The sequence below is a fragment of the Saccopteryx leptura genome, chromosome 6, assembly GCF_036850995.1.
Source record: "Saccopteryx leptura isolate mSacLep1 chromosome 6, mSacLep1_pri_phased_curated, whole genome shotgun sequence".
Lineage (NCBI taxonomy): Eukaryota > Metazoa > Chordata > Mammalia > Chiroptera > Emballonuridae > Saccopteryx > Saccopteryx leptura.
In genome coordinates, this window is record NC_089508.1 from 33,796,859 (window position 1) to 33,817,920 (window position 21,062).

Sequence of the window (21,062 nt, forward strand, 5' to 3'; positions counted from 1 at the left end):
TTTTAGGCATTTGGGGCCTTTCCCCTTCCTAATGAACCCTTCTAAAAGTGTGTAGTACAAATAACAAATAAAATGACTGTGTCATAAACATGAACTAGACAGAATCAGTATTACTGAGGTTTTCTTTCATTTCGGGCTCCAATATAATCTGTTGTTGATTTAGTTATTTAAAATTTTTGATGTTTTGTTCAACATGGATTTTTGCATTAATTTTAATTAAAAAAATATTGTTGTAAAAATTATTTATCTAGGGTACTGAGTTCCTTGGCATTCCCTTAAATTTTGCCCCTAAAGATAAAATGATTAGCCCTAGCCCTTGTGAGGGAAGGTAGGTATTGGGGGACAGAGGGTGCATGCAGGGGGACTGTGCCTGCTTCCTTGAGCTGTGACCCTTGCTAATGGGAGCTTTTCTTCGTCCCTGCAAGAGGCCAGGATAAAGTTCCTAGTCCGGCACCACCCCATCCGCGCTTGTACCCTTGTTTCCATTGAACTCAGATGACTCTAAATGAGTGATTTTTGACCATTGTGCTGCAATAATTTTTAAAATATGCGATACCTGACTATTTAGTCAGGGGCACTGACCCCTTTTTCCTTAGACTGTCAAATAACAAAATGACAACAAGCCAGTACAACAGTAGCCCTCTCGTGTGAATGCCCTGTCTTGAACCATAAATATTTAGGTCAGATAATAAAGTTGTATCTTATTCGTCACGTGGCATAATAAGGTTGCGTCTGACTGGTTAATTCTTTTAAAATTTATTAGAGAGAGAAAAATTATATCATTATTTATTTATTTTAAAGATTTATTGATTGATTTTTACAGAGAGAGGAGAAAGAGGGAAGAAGGAGCAAAAGCTATCAACTCATAGTTGCTTCACTTTAGCTGTTTGTTAATTGCTTGTCTATGTGGCTTGAACCAGCAAACCCGAGGTTGGGAACTAGAGACCTCAGCATTCCAGGTGGATGCTTTATCCACTGCGCTACCACGGACCAGGTGAGAGAAATAGCAATTTGTTGTTCCACTTATTTATGCATCCATTGGTTCACTTTTGTATGTGCTCTGGCCTGAGATAGAACCCACAACCTTGGTGTATTGGGACAATACTCGAAGCTACCCAACCAGGCAGGGCTAGTTAATTCTTGGTACCAGAAATAAAAGGTACCTGATTTTTTAAAAGTCACTTTGGATCTAAAAGGGTAGGTAATTACTTTTTCTTTATAAATCAATCAAAATCATACCTATTTTTTTTTTGTCAGATCAGCAAAAACTACATTTTTTGGTGTACTGCAGAATTTTAGTAATTAGTCTATGTGTGCCATGAGATTAAAAAAAGGGTTGAAAATCGCTGCTCAAAATTCTTGAAATCCTTTCAGTTCCATTTAATACCAAAACTATCACTCAAGGAAAGTACACTCAGTGCCAGGCAGGCAGCGGGTTGAGGCTGGGTAGGAGGTGCAGAGCGCGCTGGGGAACCCGGTTGGGGCGCCCTGCCCCGCTGGGGAGAGAGCCTGGGAAGGCCCCAGGAGGCGACAGCAGCGGCAGATTCTGTTCCCTAAGGACTAACCTGGGCACATTGTGGAGGTGGGGGTACGTCAGCTATCCCATCCCGGTCTGACTTCCTCCCTGGGCAGCCCCGCGGCGGTGTCGGCTCTGGACGCCGGCCAGAGAGGCGGCACCGCGCGGGGTCGGAGGCGGTTCCTGGGCGCAGCGGCCGCCCAGGAGCGGAGCGCGCGCGGAGGAGCAGGCGGAGTGGGGACAGAGCACCTGGAGGGCTGTCTGGCGCTCAGGTGGCGACATGGAGGACGGCGGCGTGCTCAAAGAGGGCTTCCTCGTCAAAAGGGTGAGCGCGCCAGAACCTCTCTGGACTTTGCCCGAGGCAGCCCTGCGGTGGGCGGGAACCCATCCACCTGAGCGGGGTCCCCAGCCCGAGCCCTGCGGTGGACGGGAACCCATCCACCTGAGCGGGGTCCCCAGCCCGAGCCCTGCGGCGGGCGGGAACCCATCCACCTGAGCGGGGTCCCCAGCCCGAGCCCTGCGGTGGACGGGCGCCCGCCCACCTGAGCGGGGTCCCCAGCCCGAGCCCCACTGCAGATCGGACCACCTGGGCAATGCTGGGCAGAGTTCCTGTCTGTGGGGAGAGCGTGGACAGTGGCTGGGCTCAGCTTTCTATAGAAGGGTTCCAGAGCACAGGCAAGGAGGGCAATCCCCATTGGCTAGGGCAGGTGGCAGCTACCAAAATGGATATCTTAATGAAAACAACTTATTAAAATATGAAGAGTTCAGGATTTAGATGTGAAGGACTAAAGCAACGTAAGCGCGCGCGCCCTGTACTTTAGGGCGCCCGTCCACGGAGTGCTCGCCTATGGGCTTCACAAGCACCCATGAAGAAGGAGCAAGCCCATGTTTCTTCAGCGCTCACTGTGCACCGGCCTGGAACATTGTCTCCTTTAGTCCTCCTGACAGCCCCACAGGTGGCAATACCACATGGCCCCCTTTCTCCAAGGGGAAAACAAAGCTCAATGAGGCAGCGAGGTAACTTGCTCAGGATCTGAGTGCTAGCCAGTAACAGAGGAGGATCAAACCCACTCAGGTTGACTCCAGACCTTCTGTCCACTGCAGGGTGGGTATTGTTATCACTCTGTCGCAGATGAGGAAACTGAGAGTCAGAAAGATGAAATCGTTGGCCCAGAACCCCAGGGCTAATAACAGGTAGGACTGGAACCTCCATCCTCAGTGCTTTCCCGTCACCCCACCATGGCCTTTCCCATAGTAAGCAGGAGTCCAAACAAAAACGGGATACGCAGGATCAAAGTAGAAAATGAACCAAAGAGCAGGTGTAAGAGGGATTTCGATGTTTTAAAATTCTTTTAACATTGATATTCACGCTTAGCTTTTATGCTGTGAGCCAAGCATAAACCTGGGCACCAGCCTTTGGCTCTTACGTTGAATTCACTGCTTTGGGAAGGGCTCCCTTTGCCATCCCCTCCTCTGACTTCGGATCAGCCCTGAAGTCTGGTGTGGCTTTAAGGTCCATAGGTAACATAGTCATGTTTTGTTGCACCTTGATTGATAGTGGAGAGTGGGTGTGTTGTTTGCTCAGAACTGTAAGCAGAGGAGTGCTGGAAGGCTGAGCCGGATCAAGGGTCAGGCTGGATATAGTGAGGTACAAAATTCCACACCTGCTTCATGCCACTCTGATTAAAGTCATAGTCTGAGCCCTACGGTTTGTGGAGGCAGATGCACCTCAGAGAGTCAGCCTGTGGGGGAACTTCTGTGGAGGCAGATGCACCTCAGAGAGTCAGCCTGTGGGGGAACTTCTGTGGTCTCCACTTCCATGGAGCTTCTGAAGTTGGTCGGGCAGGGGGTTCTGTGGGCATTGCTGATTGCTGGGGTAGCTGGGTCCTGATAGGGGCCTGTGGAGGACAGACCCCCTCAGATGGGCCCTGTGGGCCTCCCCCTGTTCCTAGGGGTTAACTTACACAATTCCCCACCCCTGCCACCACACAGAGTTAGGGGAAGGGAGGATGTGAGTTCTCTTCTGGACAGGCACCAGTGCTGGGTGTCCAGCTTACAGAGTCCAGGGTGCAGGGAAGTGAGGATGGTCAACAGGTCTGACCAAGAAACCTGCAACAGGGGCTTGGCTGAAGTACATAAAGCTCATTCCAGACAAACCCAAAGACAGGAGTTTGGAGCCTGACCCTGAGGCAAGCAGAAGCCACACCCTTTCCTGCAAGGTGATTAGTGGGCCCCTGCCTACTGACCAATCTCAACTTTTTCTCTTCCCCATATCCCCTTTCCTGGAAGCCCCTGTGTCTATTGGAGAAGTTGTGGGCTATGGCCGGTGGGATTCCATAGATTTAGGAGGGTTTGCATTTCAGAGGTGGGGCAGGGCCCGAGCTGGAAGCTCAGTGTACAGAACAGTCATCACCAGTGAGGGTGAAGCAAGGGCAGGCAGGGGCAAGAAGGATTTGGCTCCTAATCCTGCCCAGACAAGAAAGAAGCAGAGCTCCAGGCAAAACGCAGGGTGCTCAGTAGGCCTGGCTTTAGAGGAGGGGGAGGGGAGGGGAGGAGGAGGAAGCCAGGATCAGTGTGGGTAGGACAGCTTTTCCTTTCAGAAGAGGCTGAGGCACTCGAGGCATTGCTGCCCTGTTCCCACCTCCAACAGCACTCTTAGAAAACAACGTGGCTCTGTTAACACGCTTTGGCCTAGACATTTCATTGGTGGGGTGCTATCCCAAGGAAACACCATAGAAGGTTTATAAACAAAGTGTTATTTATGTAGTGAAAAATTGAAAACTACCTATATAGACCCCCAAATAGACAAATGATTAAGTGAATTATGCTTATCCAGATGTTTAAAATGTTCATAATATTATAACTTAAAGAGAAAAAATATAAAAGGTATAAGTAAGAAAAAATGTGCATAGAAGAGAAAAGTCTAGGCATTCTGGAGGCTAAAAGACTGAGATCAAGGGGTTGCCATGTTCCTCTTTTTTTTTTTTATGTGACAGAGACAGGGAGAAAGAGACAGAGAGAGGGACAGATAGGGACAGACAGACAGGAAGGGAGAGATGAGAAGCATGAATTCTTTGTTGTGGCTCCTTAGTTGTTCATTGATTGCTTCTCTATGTGCTTTGACTGGGAGGGCTACAGTAGAGCGAGTGACCCCTTGCTCAAGCCAGAAATCTTGGGCTCAAGCCAGTGACCTTGGGCTTCAAGCCACAGACTATGGGGTCATGCCTATGATTCCATCGCTCAAGCCAGTGACCCTGCGCTCAAGCCGGGTGGGCCTGGCTCAGGCCAATGACTTAAGGGTTTTGAACCTGGGTCCTCTGTGTCCCAGGCGGATGCTCTATCCACTGTGACACTGCCTGGTCAGGCACCATACTCCTCTTGAAAGCTGTAGGGGAGGATTTTCCCTTGCCTCTTTGCTTCCGATATTTGCAGGCTGTAGAGGAAAAACCCAGCCATTTCCTTCCTATGTAGAGAAATCCTAGTTCTTCCCTCCTGTGTGTGGGTGTTTACCCTGTGAGTCTCCTTTTCTTTTATATAGAACACTTCTCTTCTGACACTTCTGGTCACCAAATGTGTGGAGATTTTCTCCACTCCAAGCAATTCTTTGGGATAGCAGCTGGGTGTCCTACACTTCAGCTCAATTCTGACACTGTCTATCCAGAGACAGTGTCAGATCCTAGGTTCAAGGCTCAGTCCCACAAGACTGTCCCATCCCCAACACACATACACGCACACACACACACGTACACGCGCATGTACACACATGCACGCACACATGCACGTGCACACACACGTACACGTGTGCGCGCACACGCATGCACACACATGCACGCACACATGCATGCACACACACGTGCACACGCACACACACACGCACACACACACACATCTCAGCCTGTTTGCCACCTGTGTTCTGACCAAACAGCTGTATAGATATAGATGGGAGGTTCTAATGTCCCCTCCACCCCTCCTTGGATCTGATTAATTTGCTCGAGCGGCTCATGGGACGTAGGTAAACGCTTGTGTTTACCGGTTTACTAAAGACTGTGCTAGAGGACGCAGATCAGCAGCCAGACGGACGGGATGCACAGGGCCGGGCATGTGGGAAGGGGTGAGGGGCTTCGCGGCCCCTCCCAGCACCCACGCGCCCAGTGCTCAGCGCCCAGGAGCTCTCCGAACCCCGTGCTTTGGGATTTATGGAGGCTTTGTCACCTAGGCACTGCTGATCATTAACTTCATCTTCAGCCCTTTCTCAAGAGAATGGGGTCCGGGGCTGAAAATTTGATGCTCCTAATCATGGCTTCGTCTTTCCGGTGACCAGCCCCCGCCCAGGAGCCTCATTGGACAAGGGACATTGCTATCACGTCGGAAATCACAGGGCTTTCAGGAGCTCTGTGCCAGGGAACTGGGGACAGAGACCAATAGATGTATTTTCCAGTTTCTTACACAGGCAAGACCTGGTGTTTCTCAGCTTGTAGATGCATCTCTCTAATCTCTGCCTCCATTGTCACATGACCGTCTTCTCTCTGTGTCTCTCAGTGTGCAAATTTTCCTCTCTGTGTAAGGACCCCAGTCATATTAGTGTCACTGGGGTCATCCTAGTCCAGTATGACTTAATCTTAACCTGATTACATCTGCAGAGACCCTATTTCCAAATAAGACCACATTCAGAGGGACCAGGTGTTAAGACTTCAATACCCTTTGTAGGGGGGCAAAATTCAGCTCATAGCAAGTACCATACCTGCTTCTTTATAGGTTTGTAAAGTCTTGGACAGACCTTTCTGAGCCTCATTGTTCTCATTACAGTTAGGGAGTGGTACACACTTTTTCAAAGGGTCCCTCCCGCTGTAACATTCTGGCCTCTTAAGCCCAGCCTAGAGTTGCCATCCCAGCTCTGGGCTCTCATCCTGCCCCCTAAAGAAGCTGTAGGGACTCCCAGCCACTCATGGTCCAGCTGGTTTCTGGCCCCAGCCAGCTACTTACAGACAAGGAGCCCGGAGAGGGAGGAGGCTGCCCAGGTGGAGGGCCTTGTTCAGCTTCTGCTTACTGTGATTTTGGCCTCTGACCCTCTTTGCCGGCGACTTTGGACCATGCCTTATGCCCCCTGAACATGGCGCAGCTTATGTGTAGAGCAGGGGTGACGGTGCTCTCTTCCCATTCCGTGGTCAGTACAGCAGCCGCCCGCTGCGCAGCCCGCCCAGCGCGGCCTACTTTATCCAGCGCTGCCAGTGTGGTCAGGGCAATCTTTGTAACAGCAGAATTTATACTCTCACCCTTCTGCTTAAAAGTCTTCAAAGACACCCCTCCAGCCACCATATAAAGATCAAACTCTACAACACAGAGCCTGACGCTGACTGGGCCCCCCTCGCTTCCCAGTCCCTTCCTCACGGCCTCTGAGCCCCATCCATACAGAACTAGCTGGAGTTTTCTAGAAGTCGGAGCAGTTTTCTGCTCTCCCTTCCGTGCCTTCCCAACCCGGCCGGCTCCAGAATCAGCTCCTCGGGGAGCCTCCTTCACTCTCCCTCACCCCCTCCGCCGCCTCCCAGAGAGCTGCGTTCTCCATCTGAGCTCGTCTTTGGGGTTTGCACCATGCCCTGCATTCGTTATCTGTTGTTGTATAACAGTCACTCCGAAGCTTAATGTCTTAAGACAACCAACATTTATCTCACACAGATTCTAAGGATCGGGTAACCAGGAACAGCTCAGCTGCAAGATTCTGGCTCAGACTCCCATGAAGTTGTAGCCAAAATGTTGCCCAGTGCGGCAGTTGCCTGAAGGCTGCACGGCCTAGGGGACCCATTTCCAAGCTCACTCACATGGGTAGTGGCCGGAGGCCTCGGTTTCTCACGGGCACAGGGGCTGCTCAGTGTGGCAGCCAGCCTTCCCCAGAGCGGGGAGGGATGGTGGTGGTGGGGGGAGAGACAGAGACAGATCACATGGGTAGTGGCCGGAGGCCTCGGTTTCCCACCTGCACAGGTGCTGCTCAATGTGGCAGCCAGCCTTCCCCAGAGCGGGGAGGGATGGTGGTGTGTGTGGGGGGAGAGACAGAGACAGACCCAAGACTGCAGCTGCAGAGTCCTTTCTAACCTAATGTCAGAGCTGACAGACTATCTCTCTGCCATGTTTTCTTGGTCACACCGACCAACCCCGCCCAGTACAGCGTGGGAAGAGACCGACCAGTGTAACTTCTAGAAGGTGGGGGTCTTGGGGGCACCCCCCCCAGTCATCTGTCCTGGAACTTACCACACCGGGAGGGGTCTTCGTCTGTCTTCCCCACTATCCTGGGTCAGAATGTTGTTCATTTTCGTCTCCCTGCTGCCAGTGTTGGGCTTGGTGCAGGGTATTTAGTCATTCGTTGTTGAATGAACACTTTCTCTAATCATCAGGATTTTTAAAAATTTGGACTTAAATTCATTTTCCATTATAAAAATAATGCATGCATATTATTATTATTATTATTATTTATTTATTTATTTATTTATTTTAATGGGCCGCTTCACAAATTTGCATGTCTCCCTTGCTCAGGGGCCATGATGATCTTCCCCGTGTCATTCTGATTTAGTCATGTGCTGCCGAAGCAAGCGTTGTGCGTCTTATTTTTAAACACTACAAAACTACTCAAGGGTGTAAAATGAAAAATAAGTTTCTATTTTAACTCCCTGCAGCCAGTCTTAGCGCCTGGAGGTGATGACCACTAACATTTCTGGGGTGTCCTTTCAGAAGTGTTCTGAAATAACTGGCAGGGTTATTCTTGGGTATCATATGAAGTAATGTAAGTGAAAGTGCTCTGCTCATGTCAGAGACCACGGCTGCTCTGACTCTTGGTGGCTCAGACTGCTGGGGCTGACCTGGGGACCCCCAGTGGCCTCCCTGGTCATCCGTTAGGACCGGAAGCCCGCTTCTGCAGCCACAGTGTTGTTACACATTAGAATAGCTTGCATTTATTTTTTACTGTTATAAGTTGTGATCCTCTGAGTGTCTTACTGCATACAATCTTTTCCAGATGATTTATTTAGCACAAATCCCTATAAGTGGAATTACTGGGTCAAAGAATTTGTATATTTTTATGAGGGCCACCAGCTGCCTGGAGTTTTCTCCCTGCACAGTAAATGCTCCTCATCAGCCTTTCCCCTCAGACCTCTCTCCTTTGCCAGCTGTCAGGGTCAGCTGCTCACAACACAGGCTACTAGCAGGTCTGAACAGGGGGTTTCACTGTGAATTATAAATACAGAGGAACTCGGGAATATTGGGGAGGGGCAGAGAACCGGGCTGGGATGCCATACAGCCGGGACGCTGCAGTCAGACAGAAGTACCTCACAGCACCCCGGACATTTCTAGTGGAAACCGCTGCTGATGCTGTTTGCCGGTTGTGCCTGACAACCCCGGGGTTGGGTGTCACAACAGCAGAACCTGTTCTTCCACCACGGCCTTGCCAGAAATTCCTGTTTCCCGTGTTTGGTTGCTGCCAAATGGGCCTCAGTGCTCCATGCCTGTGACGGGCAGCAACTCGGTCACCAAGCTGCTCTCTTTGGGTCAGGCATTCTGGGAAACGTAGCACTTGGTCCAGGAAAGTACAGTGTCTCCTCACTGGCTTGTTCTGCTCCACATGTGTTGGTTACACTTTTGCCTGTAACATCTCCACCTCCTTTCTCCATTCCCTGGTGATTTATTTTTCTAGGGCTGCCATAACAAGACACCACAGGCTGGATGACTCAAACAGAGAGGTCCGGTTTTTCACAGTTCTGAAGGCTAACGTCCAAGGTCAAGGGGGCAGCCGGATTAGTTTCTTCTGAGGCCTCTCTCTTGGGCTTGCATATGGCCCCCAACTTGCTGTGTGTTCACATGGTCCTTCCTCTGTGCCCGTCTCCCTGATGTCTCTCTGTGTGTCCAAATTTCCTCTTGGCTCCAAGGACCCAAGACAGATTAGGGTCCACCTCCTGTCTTATTTTAACCTAATCACCTCTTTAAATGCCTTATCTCCGAATGGAGTCACATGCTCAGGGAGTATGGGTTTGGGCTTTAAATATGATTTGGGGGGCGTAATTCAGCCCATAGCACCTATGCTTTAAGATCGTTTCATCTTCTCCCCTTTGCTACCTCGCCCCAGCACCCACACCACCAACTTTGACTGCATTCTCCTCCCCGGCACAGACCATGTGTCGTGTGCCAGCAGCTTCCTGGAGCCCCTCAGTGGGGGTCACGGGAAAGGCCACGTGGAGAGCAGTGGAGAACCCCCACTGCTGAGGAGTCGGAGCCAAATCTTTTCTGTTTCTTTAAACATGTCTGCCCACGTCCAGGAAAGCTGTCCACTGTCATATTGCACATGGATTCCAAGGACAGGACAGAGTGAGGACAGCAAGAATGTAAAATTCAACCTGACCACCTAAGTGCTCTCCTGTGAACAGCCTGGTAACACTTAAACATACTAATGAGCTCTTTATCAGATTGACTTTGTTAAATGTTTGATTTGGTTGCCACCGGAAATTCTGTTGGGCACAGGCCAGTGTTTATGAGGTCAACTCCTTTAAACTTCCGGCTCCCTAGTAGCACTTGGTAGAGCTCAGCGTGGAACAGCATCACTGCCCCGCAGGCATGAGAGCGGGGGGCGGGGGGGGGGGGGGCTCTGAAATGAATATGTGCTGGGTAAGGAGGTGAGTCTCTGATTCAGATGAAGTGCACCTCTCTCGGCTAGAATCTATCCTGCCTGAGGAAAACATGGAAAGAAAGTTGCTTTCATGAGTATGTTCTAAGTCTATTCCTTTCTGACTCCTCAGTAGACATTTCTCATCTATTGGTCTGTTCTAGCAACAGGCTCCCTGCCTTCACCTGACTACCCTGTCCACTGGCTCTGTGGCCCACCTGAGAGCCCCCCAAACTGCCCTGCCTCTCAGGCCTGTCGTACCAGGCTAAGCTGGCATTCTTAGCACTGGTAGACCGTGTGTGGCTTCCACTTTACAAATTGTCCACGTCCTTTGACTAGTAATATTCTCTCTCTAGGAATATATCCTAAGGAAAGAAATGAGAGGTGCAGATCAAAATATTTGTGCAAGGGTATTCATTGCAGAATTGTTTATAATAGTGGAAAATATGAAACAACCTCAGTTACAAACACAGGAGACTGAAAAGTAAATGATGCATCCACCTAGTGGTCATTTAAAAATACGGTTTAAAGACATTTAATGTTGTGAGATGATGCTCAGCAAAGGTCAACAAAACAAAAACTAGGAAATAAAAGTATGTGTAATTTGGCCTTGATTTAAAACAAACAAACAAACAAAAACTAAGAAGTACTAAAAGGAAAAGAGACTGGAGGGAAAGATGGAAGTTAGCAATGGCTGTCTCCTGGTAATAGGAGTTTCTCTTCTGTATACTTTGCAGTATCTTCCAAGGTTAATAACCAGAAAAAAGGCCAAATGAGAATAAGAAGGCCAATGTCAACGGTTTTTGTTAACATACTCAAAGGGATGACAGAGATATCCAGACAAAAATGAAAATAAAACATGATTCTGGACTGGATCCTTTGGCCATTAAAGTCATTATTGGGGCACTTGGTGAAACTTGAGCTGGGTTTGTGGAATAGCTGGAAATAACATATTAATGTAAATTTCCTGATGTTTATGGCTGGATTGTGGTTTTGTTGGAAATATCCTTATTATTATTTTTTTTGTAGGCGATACACAATAAAATATTCAGAAGTGATGGAGCCTCATGTTAAAAACTTACCCTTAAATGGTTCTGTGAAATAAGTTCATCTTTTCTCTGAATTGCAATTATTTCAAAATAAAAAAATTAAATGAAGCTAAAAAAATGATAATGCTATCCCCCTTGTTGGAGAGTCGGTTCCATGCCACAGACTGGCTACCGGTACCGTGGGCACCTCTCCCTGGACGCAGTGCTGTCTCCGAGCCACCTCACCGCGGGGCTCTACCGTCTGTCCTCAGGGTCACATTGTCCACAACTGGAAGGTGCGCTGGTTCGTCCTTCGGCAGAACACGCTGCTGTACTACAAGCTCGAGGGCGGTCGGAAGGTGACCCCTCCCAAGGGCCAGATCCTTCTGGACGGCTGCACCATCACCTGCCCCTGCCTGGAGTATGAAAACCGACCCGTAAGTGAAGGAAGGCCCCGGCCTCCCAGCAACTCCCTGGCCTGGACCCTTACCTCCGGCCTCTTTGGTGAAGATGGTGTGGGTAATGGGAAGAGAGAGCTCTGTTATCACTGAAAAACTTAGTGCAAATCCTGGCGATGCCACATGCTGGGTATGCGGCCTAGGGCAAGTCGTGAGCCTCTCAGAGCCTTTGCATTTCCTGGGCTCACATCAAGGGGTGTATGCCCCAAAAGTCAGGACAGCTTCCACACTACCTTCAAAAAAATGTCTGAATCAATCGTTTATTGGAAGGCCCAGTATGTGCCAAGAAATTTGTTAGGCTTGGAGGAGTCAGGGAAGAAAATGTCAGGTAAGATCACTTCTCCCTGAGTTAATAACTGTATTTTGAAAGCAAGTGGTTAATTGAAAAACATTCAGAGATACATGTTGATTCAAACATTACTAGCCATAGAGAACGCTGTACCGTGAAGAGGAGGACGTCCGCTCAGGAACGGCTTTGCGGGGAATAGAGGTTTGAGCAGAGATTTACAAGAGGAGAAAGATAGACGTTCCAGGCAGGTGGAGGGTCTTGAGTAAAAGTAAGGGGAGAGAGAAAGATGGATTTGGAGATGAGGATGGCCAGTGTGCAAGGAAAATGTTCACTGAGGGAGCAGTCGTGGGGTGGGGGCAGATGGAGGTAATGGGGAGTCACTGAAGGTTTTGAGTAAGAGATTAAACTGACGAAAACCCTCTTAGGAAGAGCAAAAGTCAGTTCCTAATAAGATTGCTAGAGCCATAAAGAAGATATCTTGCCTGACCAGGCTGTGGCGCAAGGGGTAGAGCGTCAACTGGGATGCTGAGGACCAAGGTTGTTGTTGGCTTGAGCGCAGGATCATAGACACGACCCCATGGTTGCTGGCTTGAGCCCAAAGGTCGCTGGCTTGAGCCCAAGGTGGCTGGCTTGAGCAAGGGGTCACTGGCTTGGCTGGAGCCCCCTCCCCTCACCCCCGTCAAGGCACATATGAGAAAGCAATGAATGAACACCTGAGGTACCGCAACTATGAGTTGATGCTTCTCATCTCTCTCGCTTCCTGTCTGTCCCCCCATCTCTCTCTCTTTCTATCTCTCTCTCTCTCTCAAAAAAAAAAAAAAAAAAAAAAAAAAGGTACCTTCCCCCTGAGTCTAGCCGGCTGTCTCTCCCGCAGTTCCTCATTAAGCTGAAGACTCGCACGTCCACAGAATACTTCCTGGAGGCCTGCTCGCGAGAGGACAGGGACGCCTGGGCCTTTGAGATCACAGGGGCCATACATGCCGGGCAGCCGGGGAAGGTCCAGCAGCTCCACATACTGAGAAACTCCTTCAAGCTGCCCCCTCACATCAGCCTGCAGTGAGTGCCGTCCCCCGGATCCTCAGCGGCCTGGCTTTGCTGCGGCCTCATCTGTCTGTGGGCAGCGGGAGGGGGCTCTGTGGTGGCCACACAGGCCTGGCGGCCACCACCTCAGGCCTTTCGTTTGTATTATTTTCTCTCTGGCGAATCCCCCCCCCCCCCGTCACTCTGGGGGCCTCTGCTGCTTCAGCCCGTCTCACTGTCTGAGGGCCTCCCCCCCAGTGTCGGGGGTGGGGGGGGCTCAGGCTGTGTCACAGCTCCCCAGGAATCTCCACTCGCCAAGTCGTGGGGCTTGTTTGCAACCTGGTCGCAAGAGTGATGAGTTCTGGTCACAGTGGCATTCTTGCCCTGTGGTGTTCCTCACTGGTTCATTCATTCACTCGAGAAATAGTTCTTGAGTCCCTACTGCATGCCATACCCTGGGCTAGATTCTCAGGAGGTGCAAATGGGACCAAACATGGTCTCATCGCGGGGGCTTCCCAGCCCAAGTCCATACGTAGAAAATGAGAAAAGAGCTTCCATCGGTGGCAGGAATCATCCCACAGAAGAGAAGGAAAGCGGGCCAGTGGTGGGGTTATTCTATGAAGTAGGGGTGTTTGAGAGGAGCTGCCCTCATGGAAACTGTTACAACAGCCCATTTGTAGGAAACACCCCTAACCTTCCAAGCGCAGACGTGTTCTTCCCGTCAGAGATGCAGTGTGAGTTCATTCCTGGGCTCACAAAAAACTCCATAGCTGGCCCTGAAATCATGACTGGGAATCCCAGACCACGGGGAGTGCAGGGAGCAGCAGCGGCAGGTCAGAGTGGATTCAGTGACGGACGACTTTGAGAAGCAGCTGCAGGAGTTCGGACTTGACACAGTAGGTCATAGGGACTCACTGCACATTCTTTTCTTTTTAAATGAAAAATCACAGCTCTTTAGTTTTACAACAAAGCGATACCTGTCTGGTATAGAAATATTAGAACATTTAGATGAGCAAGAAGAAAAGAAAAGATCCGAAATCCTACCTCTCAGATTCCGACCCCTCTTTTTTGTGATGTGCGATCTCACTGTTGGCCACTTTCCTGATAGCCTTAGCAGCTGTCCTTGGCCCCTTTCTGATATCTGTCTGTGTGATGAGGGTCCCCTCTCCTTTGTCCTCCTCCTGCGTAGTCGCATCGTGGACAAGATGCATGACAGTGGCTGTGGAATCCGGCCAAGCCCCAACATGGAGCAGGGAAGCACCTACAAAAAGACCTTCACAGGTGAGCCTGCCCTCCAGGGCAGTGGGAGCCTGGGGCAGGGCGAGCTGGGGCTTAGCCGTGCCTGCCCAGCTTGTGTTGAGGCCAGAGCTGCCTGCTGTCCGGCAGGCTGGCCCGAGATGGCCGCGTCACATGTGGGTGTGGCCACAGCTCTCTATAACAGGTGTGGCCTTTGGTCTGCTTTTGTGTGGAGCCCCAAGGCTGCCCAGGAGATCAGAGTCAATGAGGTCACAGCCAGGCACCCTAGAGGAGGCTGGTCCGCAGCCTGTCTCCTGACGGCCGCTGCCCTTGTGCTGATGCAGGCTCCTCCCTGGTGGACTGGCTCATCTCCAGCAGCTTTGCAGCCAACCGTCTGGAGGCCGTGACCCTGGCCTCCATGCTCATGGAGGAGAACTTCCTCACGCCGGTCGGTGCCCGGAGCATGGGAGCCATTCGCTCTGGGGATCTGGCCGAGCAGTTCTTGGATGACTCCACGGCGCTCTACACTTTCGTAAGTTATGGACCGGGTTTCTCTGGCTGCCATGGTAGAGGCAAGGAAGGGGACGCAGAGTGGAGGCCAGCGGGCCCACAATCATGGGTTTGGGGGACAGCTTCACCCCCAGGTAGAGTGGGTTTCTTTTCTTTCCTTTTCTAAGTGAGAGTAGGGGAGATACAGAGATAGACTCCTGCATGTGCCCTGACTGGGATGTGCCCACCCAGCAACCCCCATCTGGGGCTGGTGCTCTGCCCTTCTGGGGCCATGCTTACAACTGAGCTATTTTTAATGCCTGAGGTGGAGGCTCCATGGAGCCATTCTCAGTGCCTGGGGCTGATGTGCTCAAATCAATCAATCCATGGTTGTGGGAGGAGAAGAGAGAGAAAGAGAGAGAAGGGGGAGGGGGGGGACAGATGTGCCCTGACTGGGAATTGAACCTGGGACATCCATATGCCAGGCCGACGCTCTACTGCTGAGCCAACCGGCCAGGGCCTAGAGTGGGTTTCTGTATGGAGGATTTTCCTTTCCCCTGTGGGAGCCCCATAGCCTATAACTGGGACTTTTTGTAACAGAAGCTTTTCTCTCTTCCCACTAGGCTGAGAGCTATAAGAAGAAGACAAGTCCCAAGGAAGAAATTAGCCTCAGCACCATGGAATTAAGTGGCACAGTGATAAAACAAGGCTACCTGGCCAAGCAGGTACGGCTGCCTTGCAGCAGGGAGGAGATGGACAAATCTCAAACTCAGGGGAGACAGCAGTTTCCTCAAAGGCTGGGAAGGGCTGAGACTGCTGGAGGGCACTAGCTATCAGCAGAACCAGCTACAGCAGGAGCCCAGCAGCAGCCACAGGGACCAAGGCATGCAGGTGTTTGTGCCCCTGTCCCAGACACAGGGGTGTTCAGGGAAAGGTTCCACACAAGTAATTATCACATTACAAAATATCATCTATGTCACGTATTTGTCTGGAAGGGCATCGCTACTGGGTTGTTCTGCATTTGCCACCTTATGCTCTCTGAGGCTTTCTGGGGTCTCTGCTGTCTCTTATAGGACTCTGCATGCCCCCTTGATACATTTTCCCAACAAAAAGTATTTTCTCCCCCTACTTCAGTAGGTTGAAGGTGAAATTTTACAGGGTCATCTCAGTGTTTAGAAACTGACCATGGCCACTCCTCCTAGGCATGTCTGGGAGAGCAGCCCTGTATAACGGGAGACGGCCATGTCACAGTCACACCTGCGGCATTTCCACCTGTGCCTAACAAAAACTACCGCATTCGGCACGTGAGGTGTGAGTCGACCTCCGCAAATCCCTCGTGTGTGTGCACCTTACACACTGTGTGAACGTGCATGTCTGTGCAATGGGCACGTGCTGCTCAGTGCCACTGTTACTCAGAGCCCCTGGTGTTGTCGTCATCTGTTCCTTGCACATCAGGATCCCCACCGGCTCTCCAGTTATTCACATTCATGACGCTGCCTGGTGACAGTCTAGTGAAAGGAGGTGGTGAGGTCCTGGGAGGCCACGGGGTGGATGGGGGAGGGACATGGGTGTTCCAGACTAGCAGGGTCAGGAAGCTTTGTGACCCAGGGGGCGGTGCCAAAGAGAGACATACACGCGTCAGTATCTTAGACATTTAGATTTTAACGCCTGATCGATCATTTCCTTTTGTGACATAGAATGTTAAAGTGGATTTTGCTGTATATGTGTACACACATATACATGCAGCTGCAGGTTTGTTTTGACACTTAAGTTGGTGCCCTTGGGCTCAAGTTTGCTTGTGAGCTCTCAGTTCAGTTGACATCTGCCGCCTTCCTGCCTTCCTTGTGCCCTGAGTGGTGTCCGGGTAATGCTCCTCTTTCCTTCAGTGCTGACCCTCTTTGGCTCTGTCAACTCAACTAAATGTGACAGTGTTTTTGCTAAGTGTCACTGAGCAGCGAGGTCCATGACACATCACTGCAATCCTTGGGTCTCCGGCAGGCCCTTCTTAGAAAGTAGTCCCATTGGAGCAAGCTGGCCTGGAGGTTGGGCGTGCAGTACAAGGAAGTGGGAGGGAGTGACTTTGAGCTGTCACCAATGAGCCTTGAACCCTTTCCTGACTTCAGGGCCACAAGAGAAAAAACTGGAAGGTGCGGCGCTTTGTCCTGAGGAAGGACCCGGCTTTCCTGCACTACTATGACCCTGCCAAAGTGAGTACTGCATGCTCACTTAGTACCGCGTGAGGCACTACTATGACCCTGCCAAAGTGAGTACTGCATGCTCACTTAGTACCTGCGTGAGGCACTGCTACGACCCTGCCAAAGTGAGTACTGCATGCTCACTTAGTACCCGCGTGAGGCACTGCTACGACCCTGCCAAAGTGAGTACTGCATGCTCACTTAGTACCCGCGTGAGGCACTGCTATGACCCTGCCAAAGTGAGTACTGCATGCTCACTTAGTACCCGTGTGAGGCACTGCTATGACCCTGCCAAAGTGAGTACTGCATGCTCACTTAGTACCCGTGTGAGGCACTACTATGACCCTGCCAAAGTGAGTACTGCATGCTCACTTAGTACCTGCGTGAGGCACTGCTACGACCCTGCCAAAGTGAGTACTGCATGCTCACTTAGTCCCCGCATGAGGCACTATGACCCTGCCAAAGTGAGTACTGCATGCTCACTTAGTACCCGCGTGAGGCTTCCTCTCTCCCAAGCATGGCCGCAGCCAGCTGTACCCCTTCCTTCTGCCCGCCTCCCCACCGTACTGCCGCACTCTACCTTTCCCTCCACAGTCCGTGCTACTCTTGTGAAAGCACAATCACTCTTTCCTTTCTCACCTCATTGCCTGCTCAATGGAGCTTCACTGATTCGCAAGGAAAAGCATCTTTTACTTTCTCCAAAGCTAGCTGTGTGGCTGCGGAGGGTGAGGTGAGCTGATAGATGTCTACCAGGGGCCTCCCAGGCTCTTCCCCCCATTTTTATCAACAGATTTTGTGAATTCTGTCTCAACTTCTAGTCCCACCAGTGTTTTGAAAACTTTCTTTTACTATATAATACATAAGCCATAATTTACCAATTTTCTTTTTTTTCTCACTGATCGAAGAATTGCTATTCTGAGTTTCAGATATAATACTGCCTGCTGAGTTGATACAATTCCAGTCAAAAGAAGAGAAAAATGGCCTTTTAGTTGGCTGGTTGAATCTTGTCTTTGGTAGATGTATGATTTTCACTTAGTTTTTGAAAGAGTGAAGACTGGGCAGTCCCTCCCTCATGAGCGTCAGGCAGAAACCCCGACCCTACACCTGGAATGTGAGGAGTGTGAGGGAGGTCCCGGGACCCTGCCAGACCCCAGGGAGAGCCCGGGGCCACAGCGGGGTGTGGCACTGCTGCAGCTGCTGTGAGATGAAGAAGCCTCAACTTCCTCACTGGTGCTTCACTATTGGCCACGTGATGTCCAAGTTCAGCCTCATCTTCTGTTACAAATGACTCACTGACTTCTTTGGCACGACTGAGGGTGGCTATAGGCAGGTGCACCTCTTCCCTTTTGTCTGGTCACACAATTCCTAATCAGGTCTCCTTTCCTCTGCAGGAAGAGAACCGGCCAGTGGGTGGCTTTTCTCTTCGGGGGTCACTCGTGTCTGCTCTGGAGGATAATGGCGTTCCCACTGGTAAGATGCAGCTTCGGCCCAGCCTGAAGAGCTCAGGGGCCTCCCTCCTGCAGTCTCCAAAATGCTCTGCTGACGAAGGACTGAGCTATGGGAGCTGATAGGGCTTTCTTAATGAGATGATGTTGTGAGTTTTGAAGCCAGTTTCAGAATTAGAGAAAAGGGCATGTGTTCTTAGTGTTTTAATAATACAACTGTATAATCCTTGCCTTTAATATATAAAAATATTCTTTCCCCTCAATTTCTGTGTTTCCTGGTCCATAAGTTCCCACCTAAGAATATTGGCTTACATAGTGTTAAGGGTTAGTAACACACTTTTTTTTTTTTGTATTTTTCTGAAGTTAGAAGTGGGAGGCAGTCAGATAGATTCCCGCATGCACCTGACGGCGGCCCACCCGGCATGCTCACCAGGGGGCGATGCTCTGCCCATCTGAGGCATTGTTCCATTGTTGCTGGAGCCATTCTAGTGCCTGAGGTGGAGGCCATGGAGCCATCCTCAGCACCCAGGCCAACTTTGCTCCAATGGAGCCTTGGCTGTGGGAGGGGAAGAGAGAGACAGAGAGGAAGGAGAGGGGGAGGGGTGGAGAAGCAGATGGGTGCCTCTCCTGTGTTCCCTGACTGGGAATCAAACCCAGGACTTCCACACGCTGGGCCAATGCTCTTACTGCTGAGCCAGCTGGCCGGGGCCTTGACACATTTTAATACTTATTATCACACTAATACTCAGCGAGGGTAGGAAGATAGTATTATTCTTATTTTATGGATGTGGAAATTGAGGTTCAAAAAAGTTAAACAATTTAAAAGTCAAATCCAAAATCTGTGCCTGCTTTTTACATAAGCATTCTAGATTCTTTGGTGTGAACAAAACTGGAGATCTACGGTCAGCATAGGGGACAGGCCAAGAGGGCTTCCAAGAATGTCTGGACATACCACTGGCCGGCGTAAGGCACCGGCGAGGGAGGGACTGGGAGGGAGGACAAGCGCAAAGCATACTGCGTCTGCTGCTGGGATTCCCTAACCTTATGTTTGTATTTAATGAATACTTCATTATTTGTGCTTTTGTCTGCATCTCATTTGATTTTCAGCTGGTTCTAGCTGAAAGCAGACATGGATATTAATTCACTGATTTTTTTTTTTTCCTGCCTAGGTGTTAAAGGGAATGTCCAGGGAAATCTTTTCAAGGTGATTACTAAGGATGACAAACACTATTATATCCAGGCCAGCAGCAAGGCTGAGAGAGCCGAGTGGATTGAAGCTATCAAAAAACTAACGTGACAAGGACCTGCGGGGACAGGGCCAGGATTCCTCCTGCCTATCAGATGATTCAGACAGGATTTCCTGGAAAATGAGTGTGTCAAGACCTCTTTATTTGGTACTGCTTGGGAGTGAGACTGGTGTTGCGTTCCCTAGATTACAACTGGCAGTGGTGCTGTTTTCTTCCCCACCTCCATGTTAACCTGGAAATGCTAGAACAGCCCTTGGGCATCAGCAGCTTGACTTTTGCCAATCACCACGGCCAGCTGTTCGTCGGGCGCCAAAGTAGGTCTTCCTTATAACACTACCTAGCCACGTTATAATACTAAGTAGAACGCTAGTCTCATTGGTGGTTCTTTCTGAAATGTTGTCAACAACTCTTAACTCCTTCTTTGGACTTAATAAAAATTGACTTTTGTTTCTGGCTATTAGAATTCCTTTACAAAACTTCATAGTTTTCAGAAGTTTTTCATGCTTGAGGCTGTATGAATTCAGCAAGGTGATCCTAGAGACATCTCGAGATCTCTGGTGTGACTAAGATGTGCTTCATCTTGAATTGGGAATGGTGGCAAAATTTTACTTGAATATTCAAAGAACAGTGTTTTCCTTTGAAAAATAAGCTTGTGTAAGTATTATAGACCACAGAAAAATCATGGACTCAGTTGAAGAGATTAGTCATACATACCCCCCTCCCCCCCAAAAAGGTAAAATTATTGTTTTACTATGGAAAATGGCATTTAGAAAGATGCAGAGCAGGAGCTCTCTAAAGGATAGAGAAAGATTAACAGGAAGTTAAATCGAGGCATGGAATTTTGGTTTTAAAGTGAATGTTAACTGAGACAAATAGGTACCAACAAGCTTCACCAGTTGGGAGGTTAATCTGAAGTAGTGAAAAGTCTGTATCATACAATATTTTTAAAAACATTTTTATTGCTTTCAAGTTTATACAGTAATCTGGCACAAGCTACTGCCAGCATTCTTGCTGAGTACAAGTGCTTAAACCTTCCTTTAATGAATAGGTAAGATACGTAACTTACACTTAAGGGGAGTAGTTACTTTCAAAGTATTTAGGTAAAAATTTGTCTTCTTAAAAAGTTTGAACTGTCTTCTTTTAATCTCATCTAGAATACCTGACCTGAACAGGAATTCCAAGCTAATGAGCTTTTACTTCATTCCTTACATTGTAAGAGACTGGCTTTTAAAGCACCATTTCCCATTTGGCATTTTACCAAGGCCTAATGTCCCTGGAATGTTTCTTTATTGCTTTTTGAATATAGACAGGTGTTTATCTGAATTCAACTGCATTTGGTCTGAAGGCTTGACTCTAAACTGGCACAGCTGCAGCGCACTGTATAGGAGACAGCAGAATCCTCCCGCATTGAAAAGTAGATGACCATCGCCTTGAGGAAGATTAGGGGACATCTCTTGTCAAGGTACCAGCAGCTAAATCAAGAGTGTATGAAGGAACA

General features: G+C 49.6%; 1 protein-coding gene and 1 non-coding gene across 2 annotated transcripts; one reads left to right on the top strand and one right to left on the bottom strand.

Moving 5' to 3' along the window:
• The first annotated feature begins 1,598 nt into the window (after positions 1-1,598).
• Positions 1,599-20,011, top strand: PLEK2 (pleckstrin 2). Its single transcript, XM_066342454.1, has 9 exons — positions 1,599-1,841; positions 11,458-11,622; positions 12,807-12,988; positions 14,142-14,233; positions 14,533-14,720; positions 15,301-15,402; positions 16,801-16,884; positions 18,264-18,342; positions 19,487-20,011. Exons 1-9 carry the CDS (start codon positions 1,797-1,799, stop codon positions 19,612-19,614), a joined length of 1,065 nt encoding a protein of 354 aa, XP_066198551.1. The 5' UTR covers positions 1,599-1,796; the 3' UTR covers positions 19,615-20,011.
• Positions 7,997-8,099, bottom strand: LOC136377847 (U6 spliceosomal RNA). The gene has a single exon (XR_010746469.1). It is a non-coding gene; the product is annotated as a U6 spliceosomal RNA (small nuclear RNA).
• Positions 20,012-21,062: the final 1,051 nt, after the last annotated feature.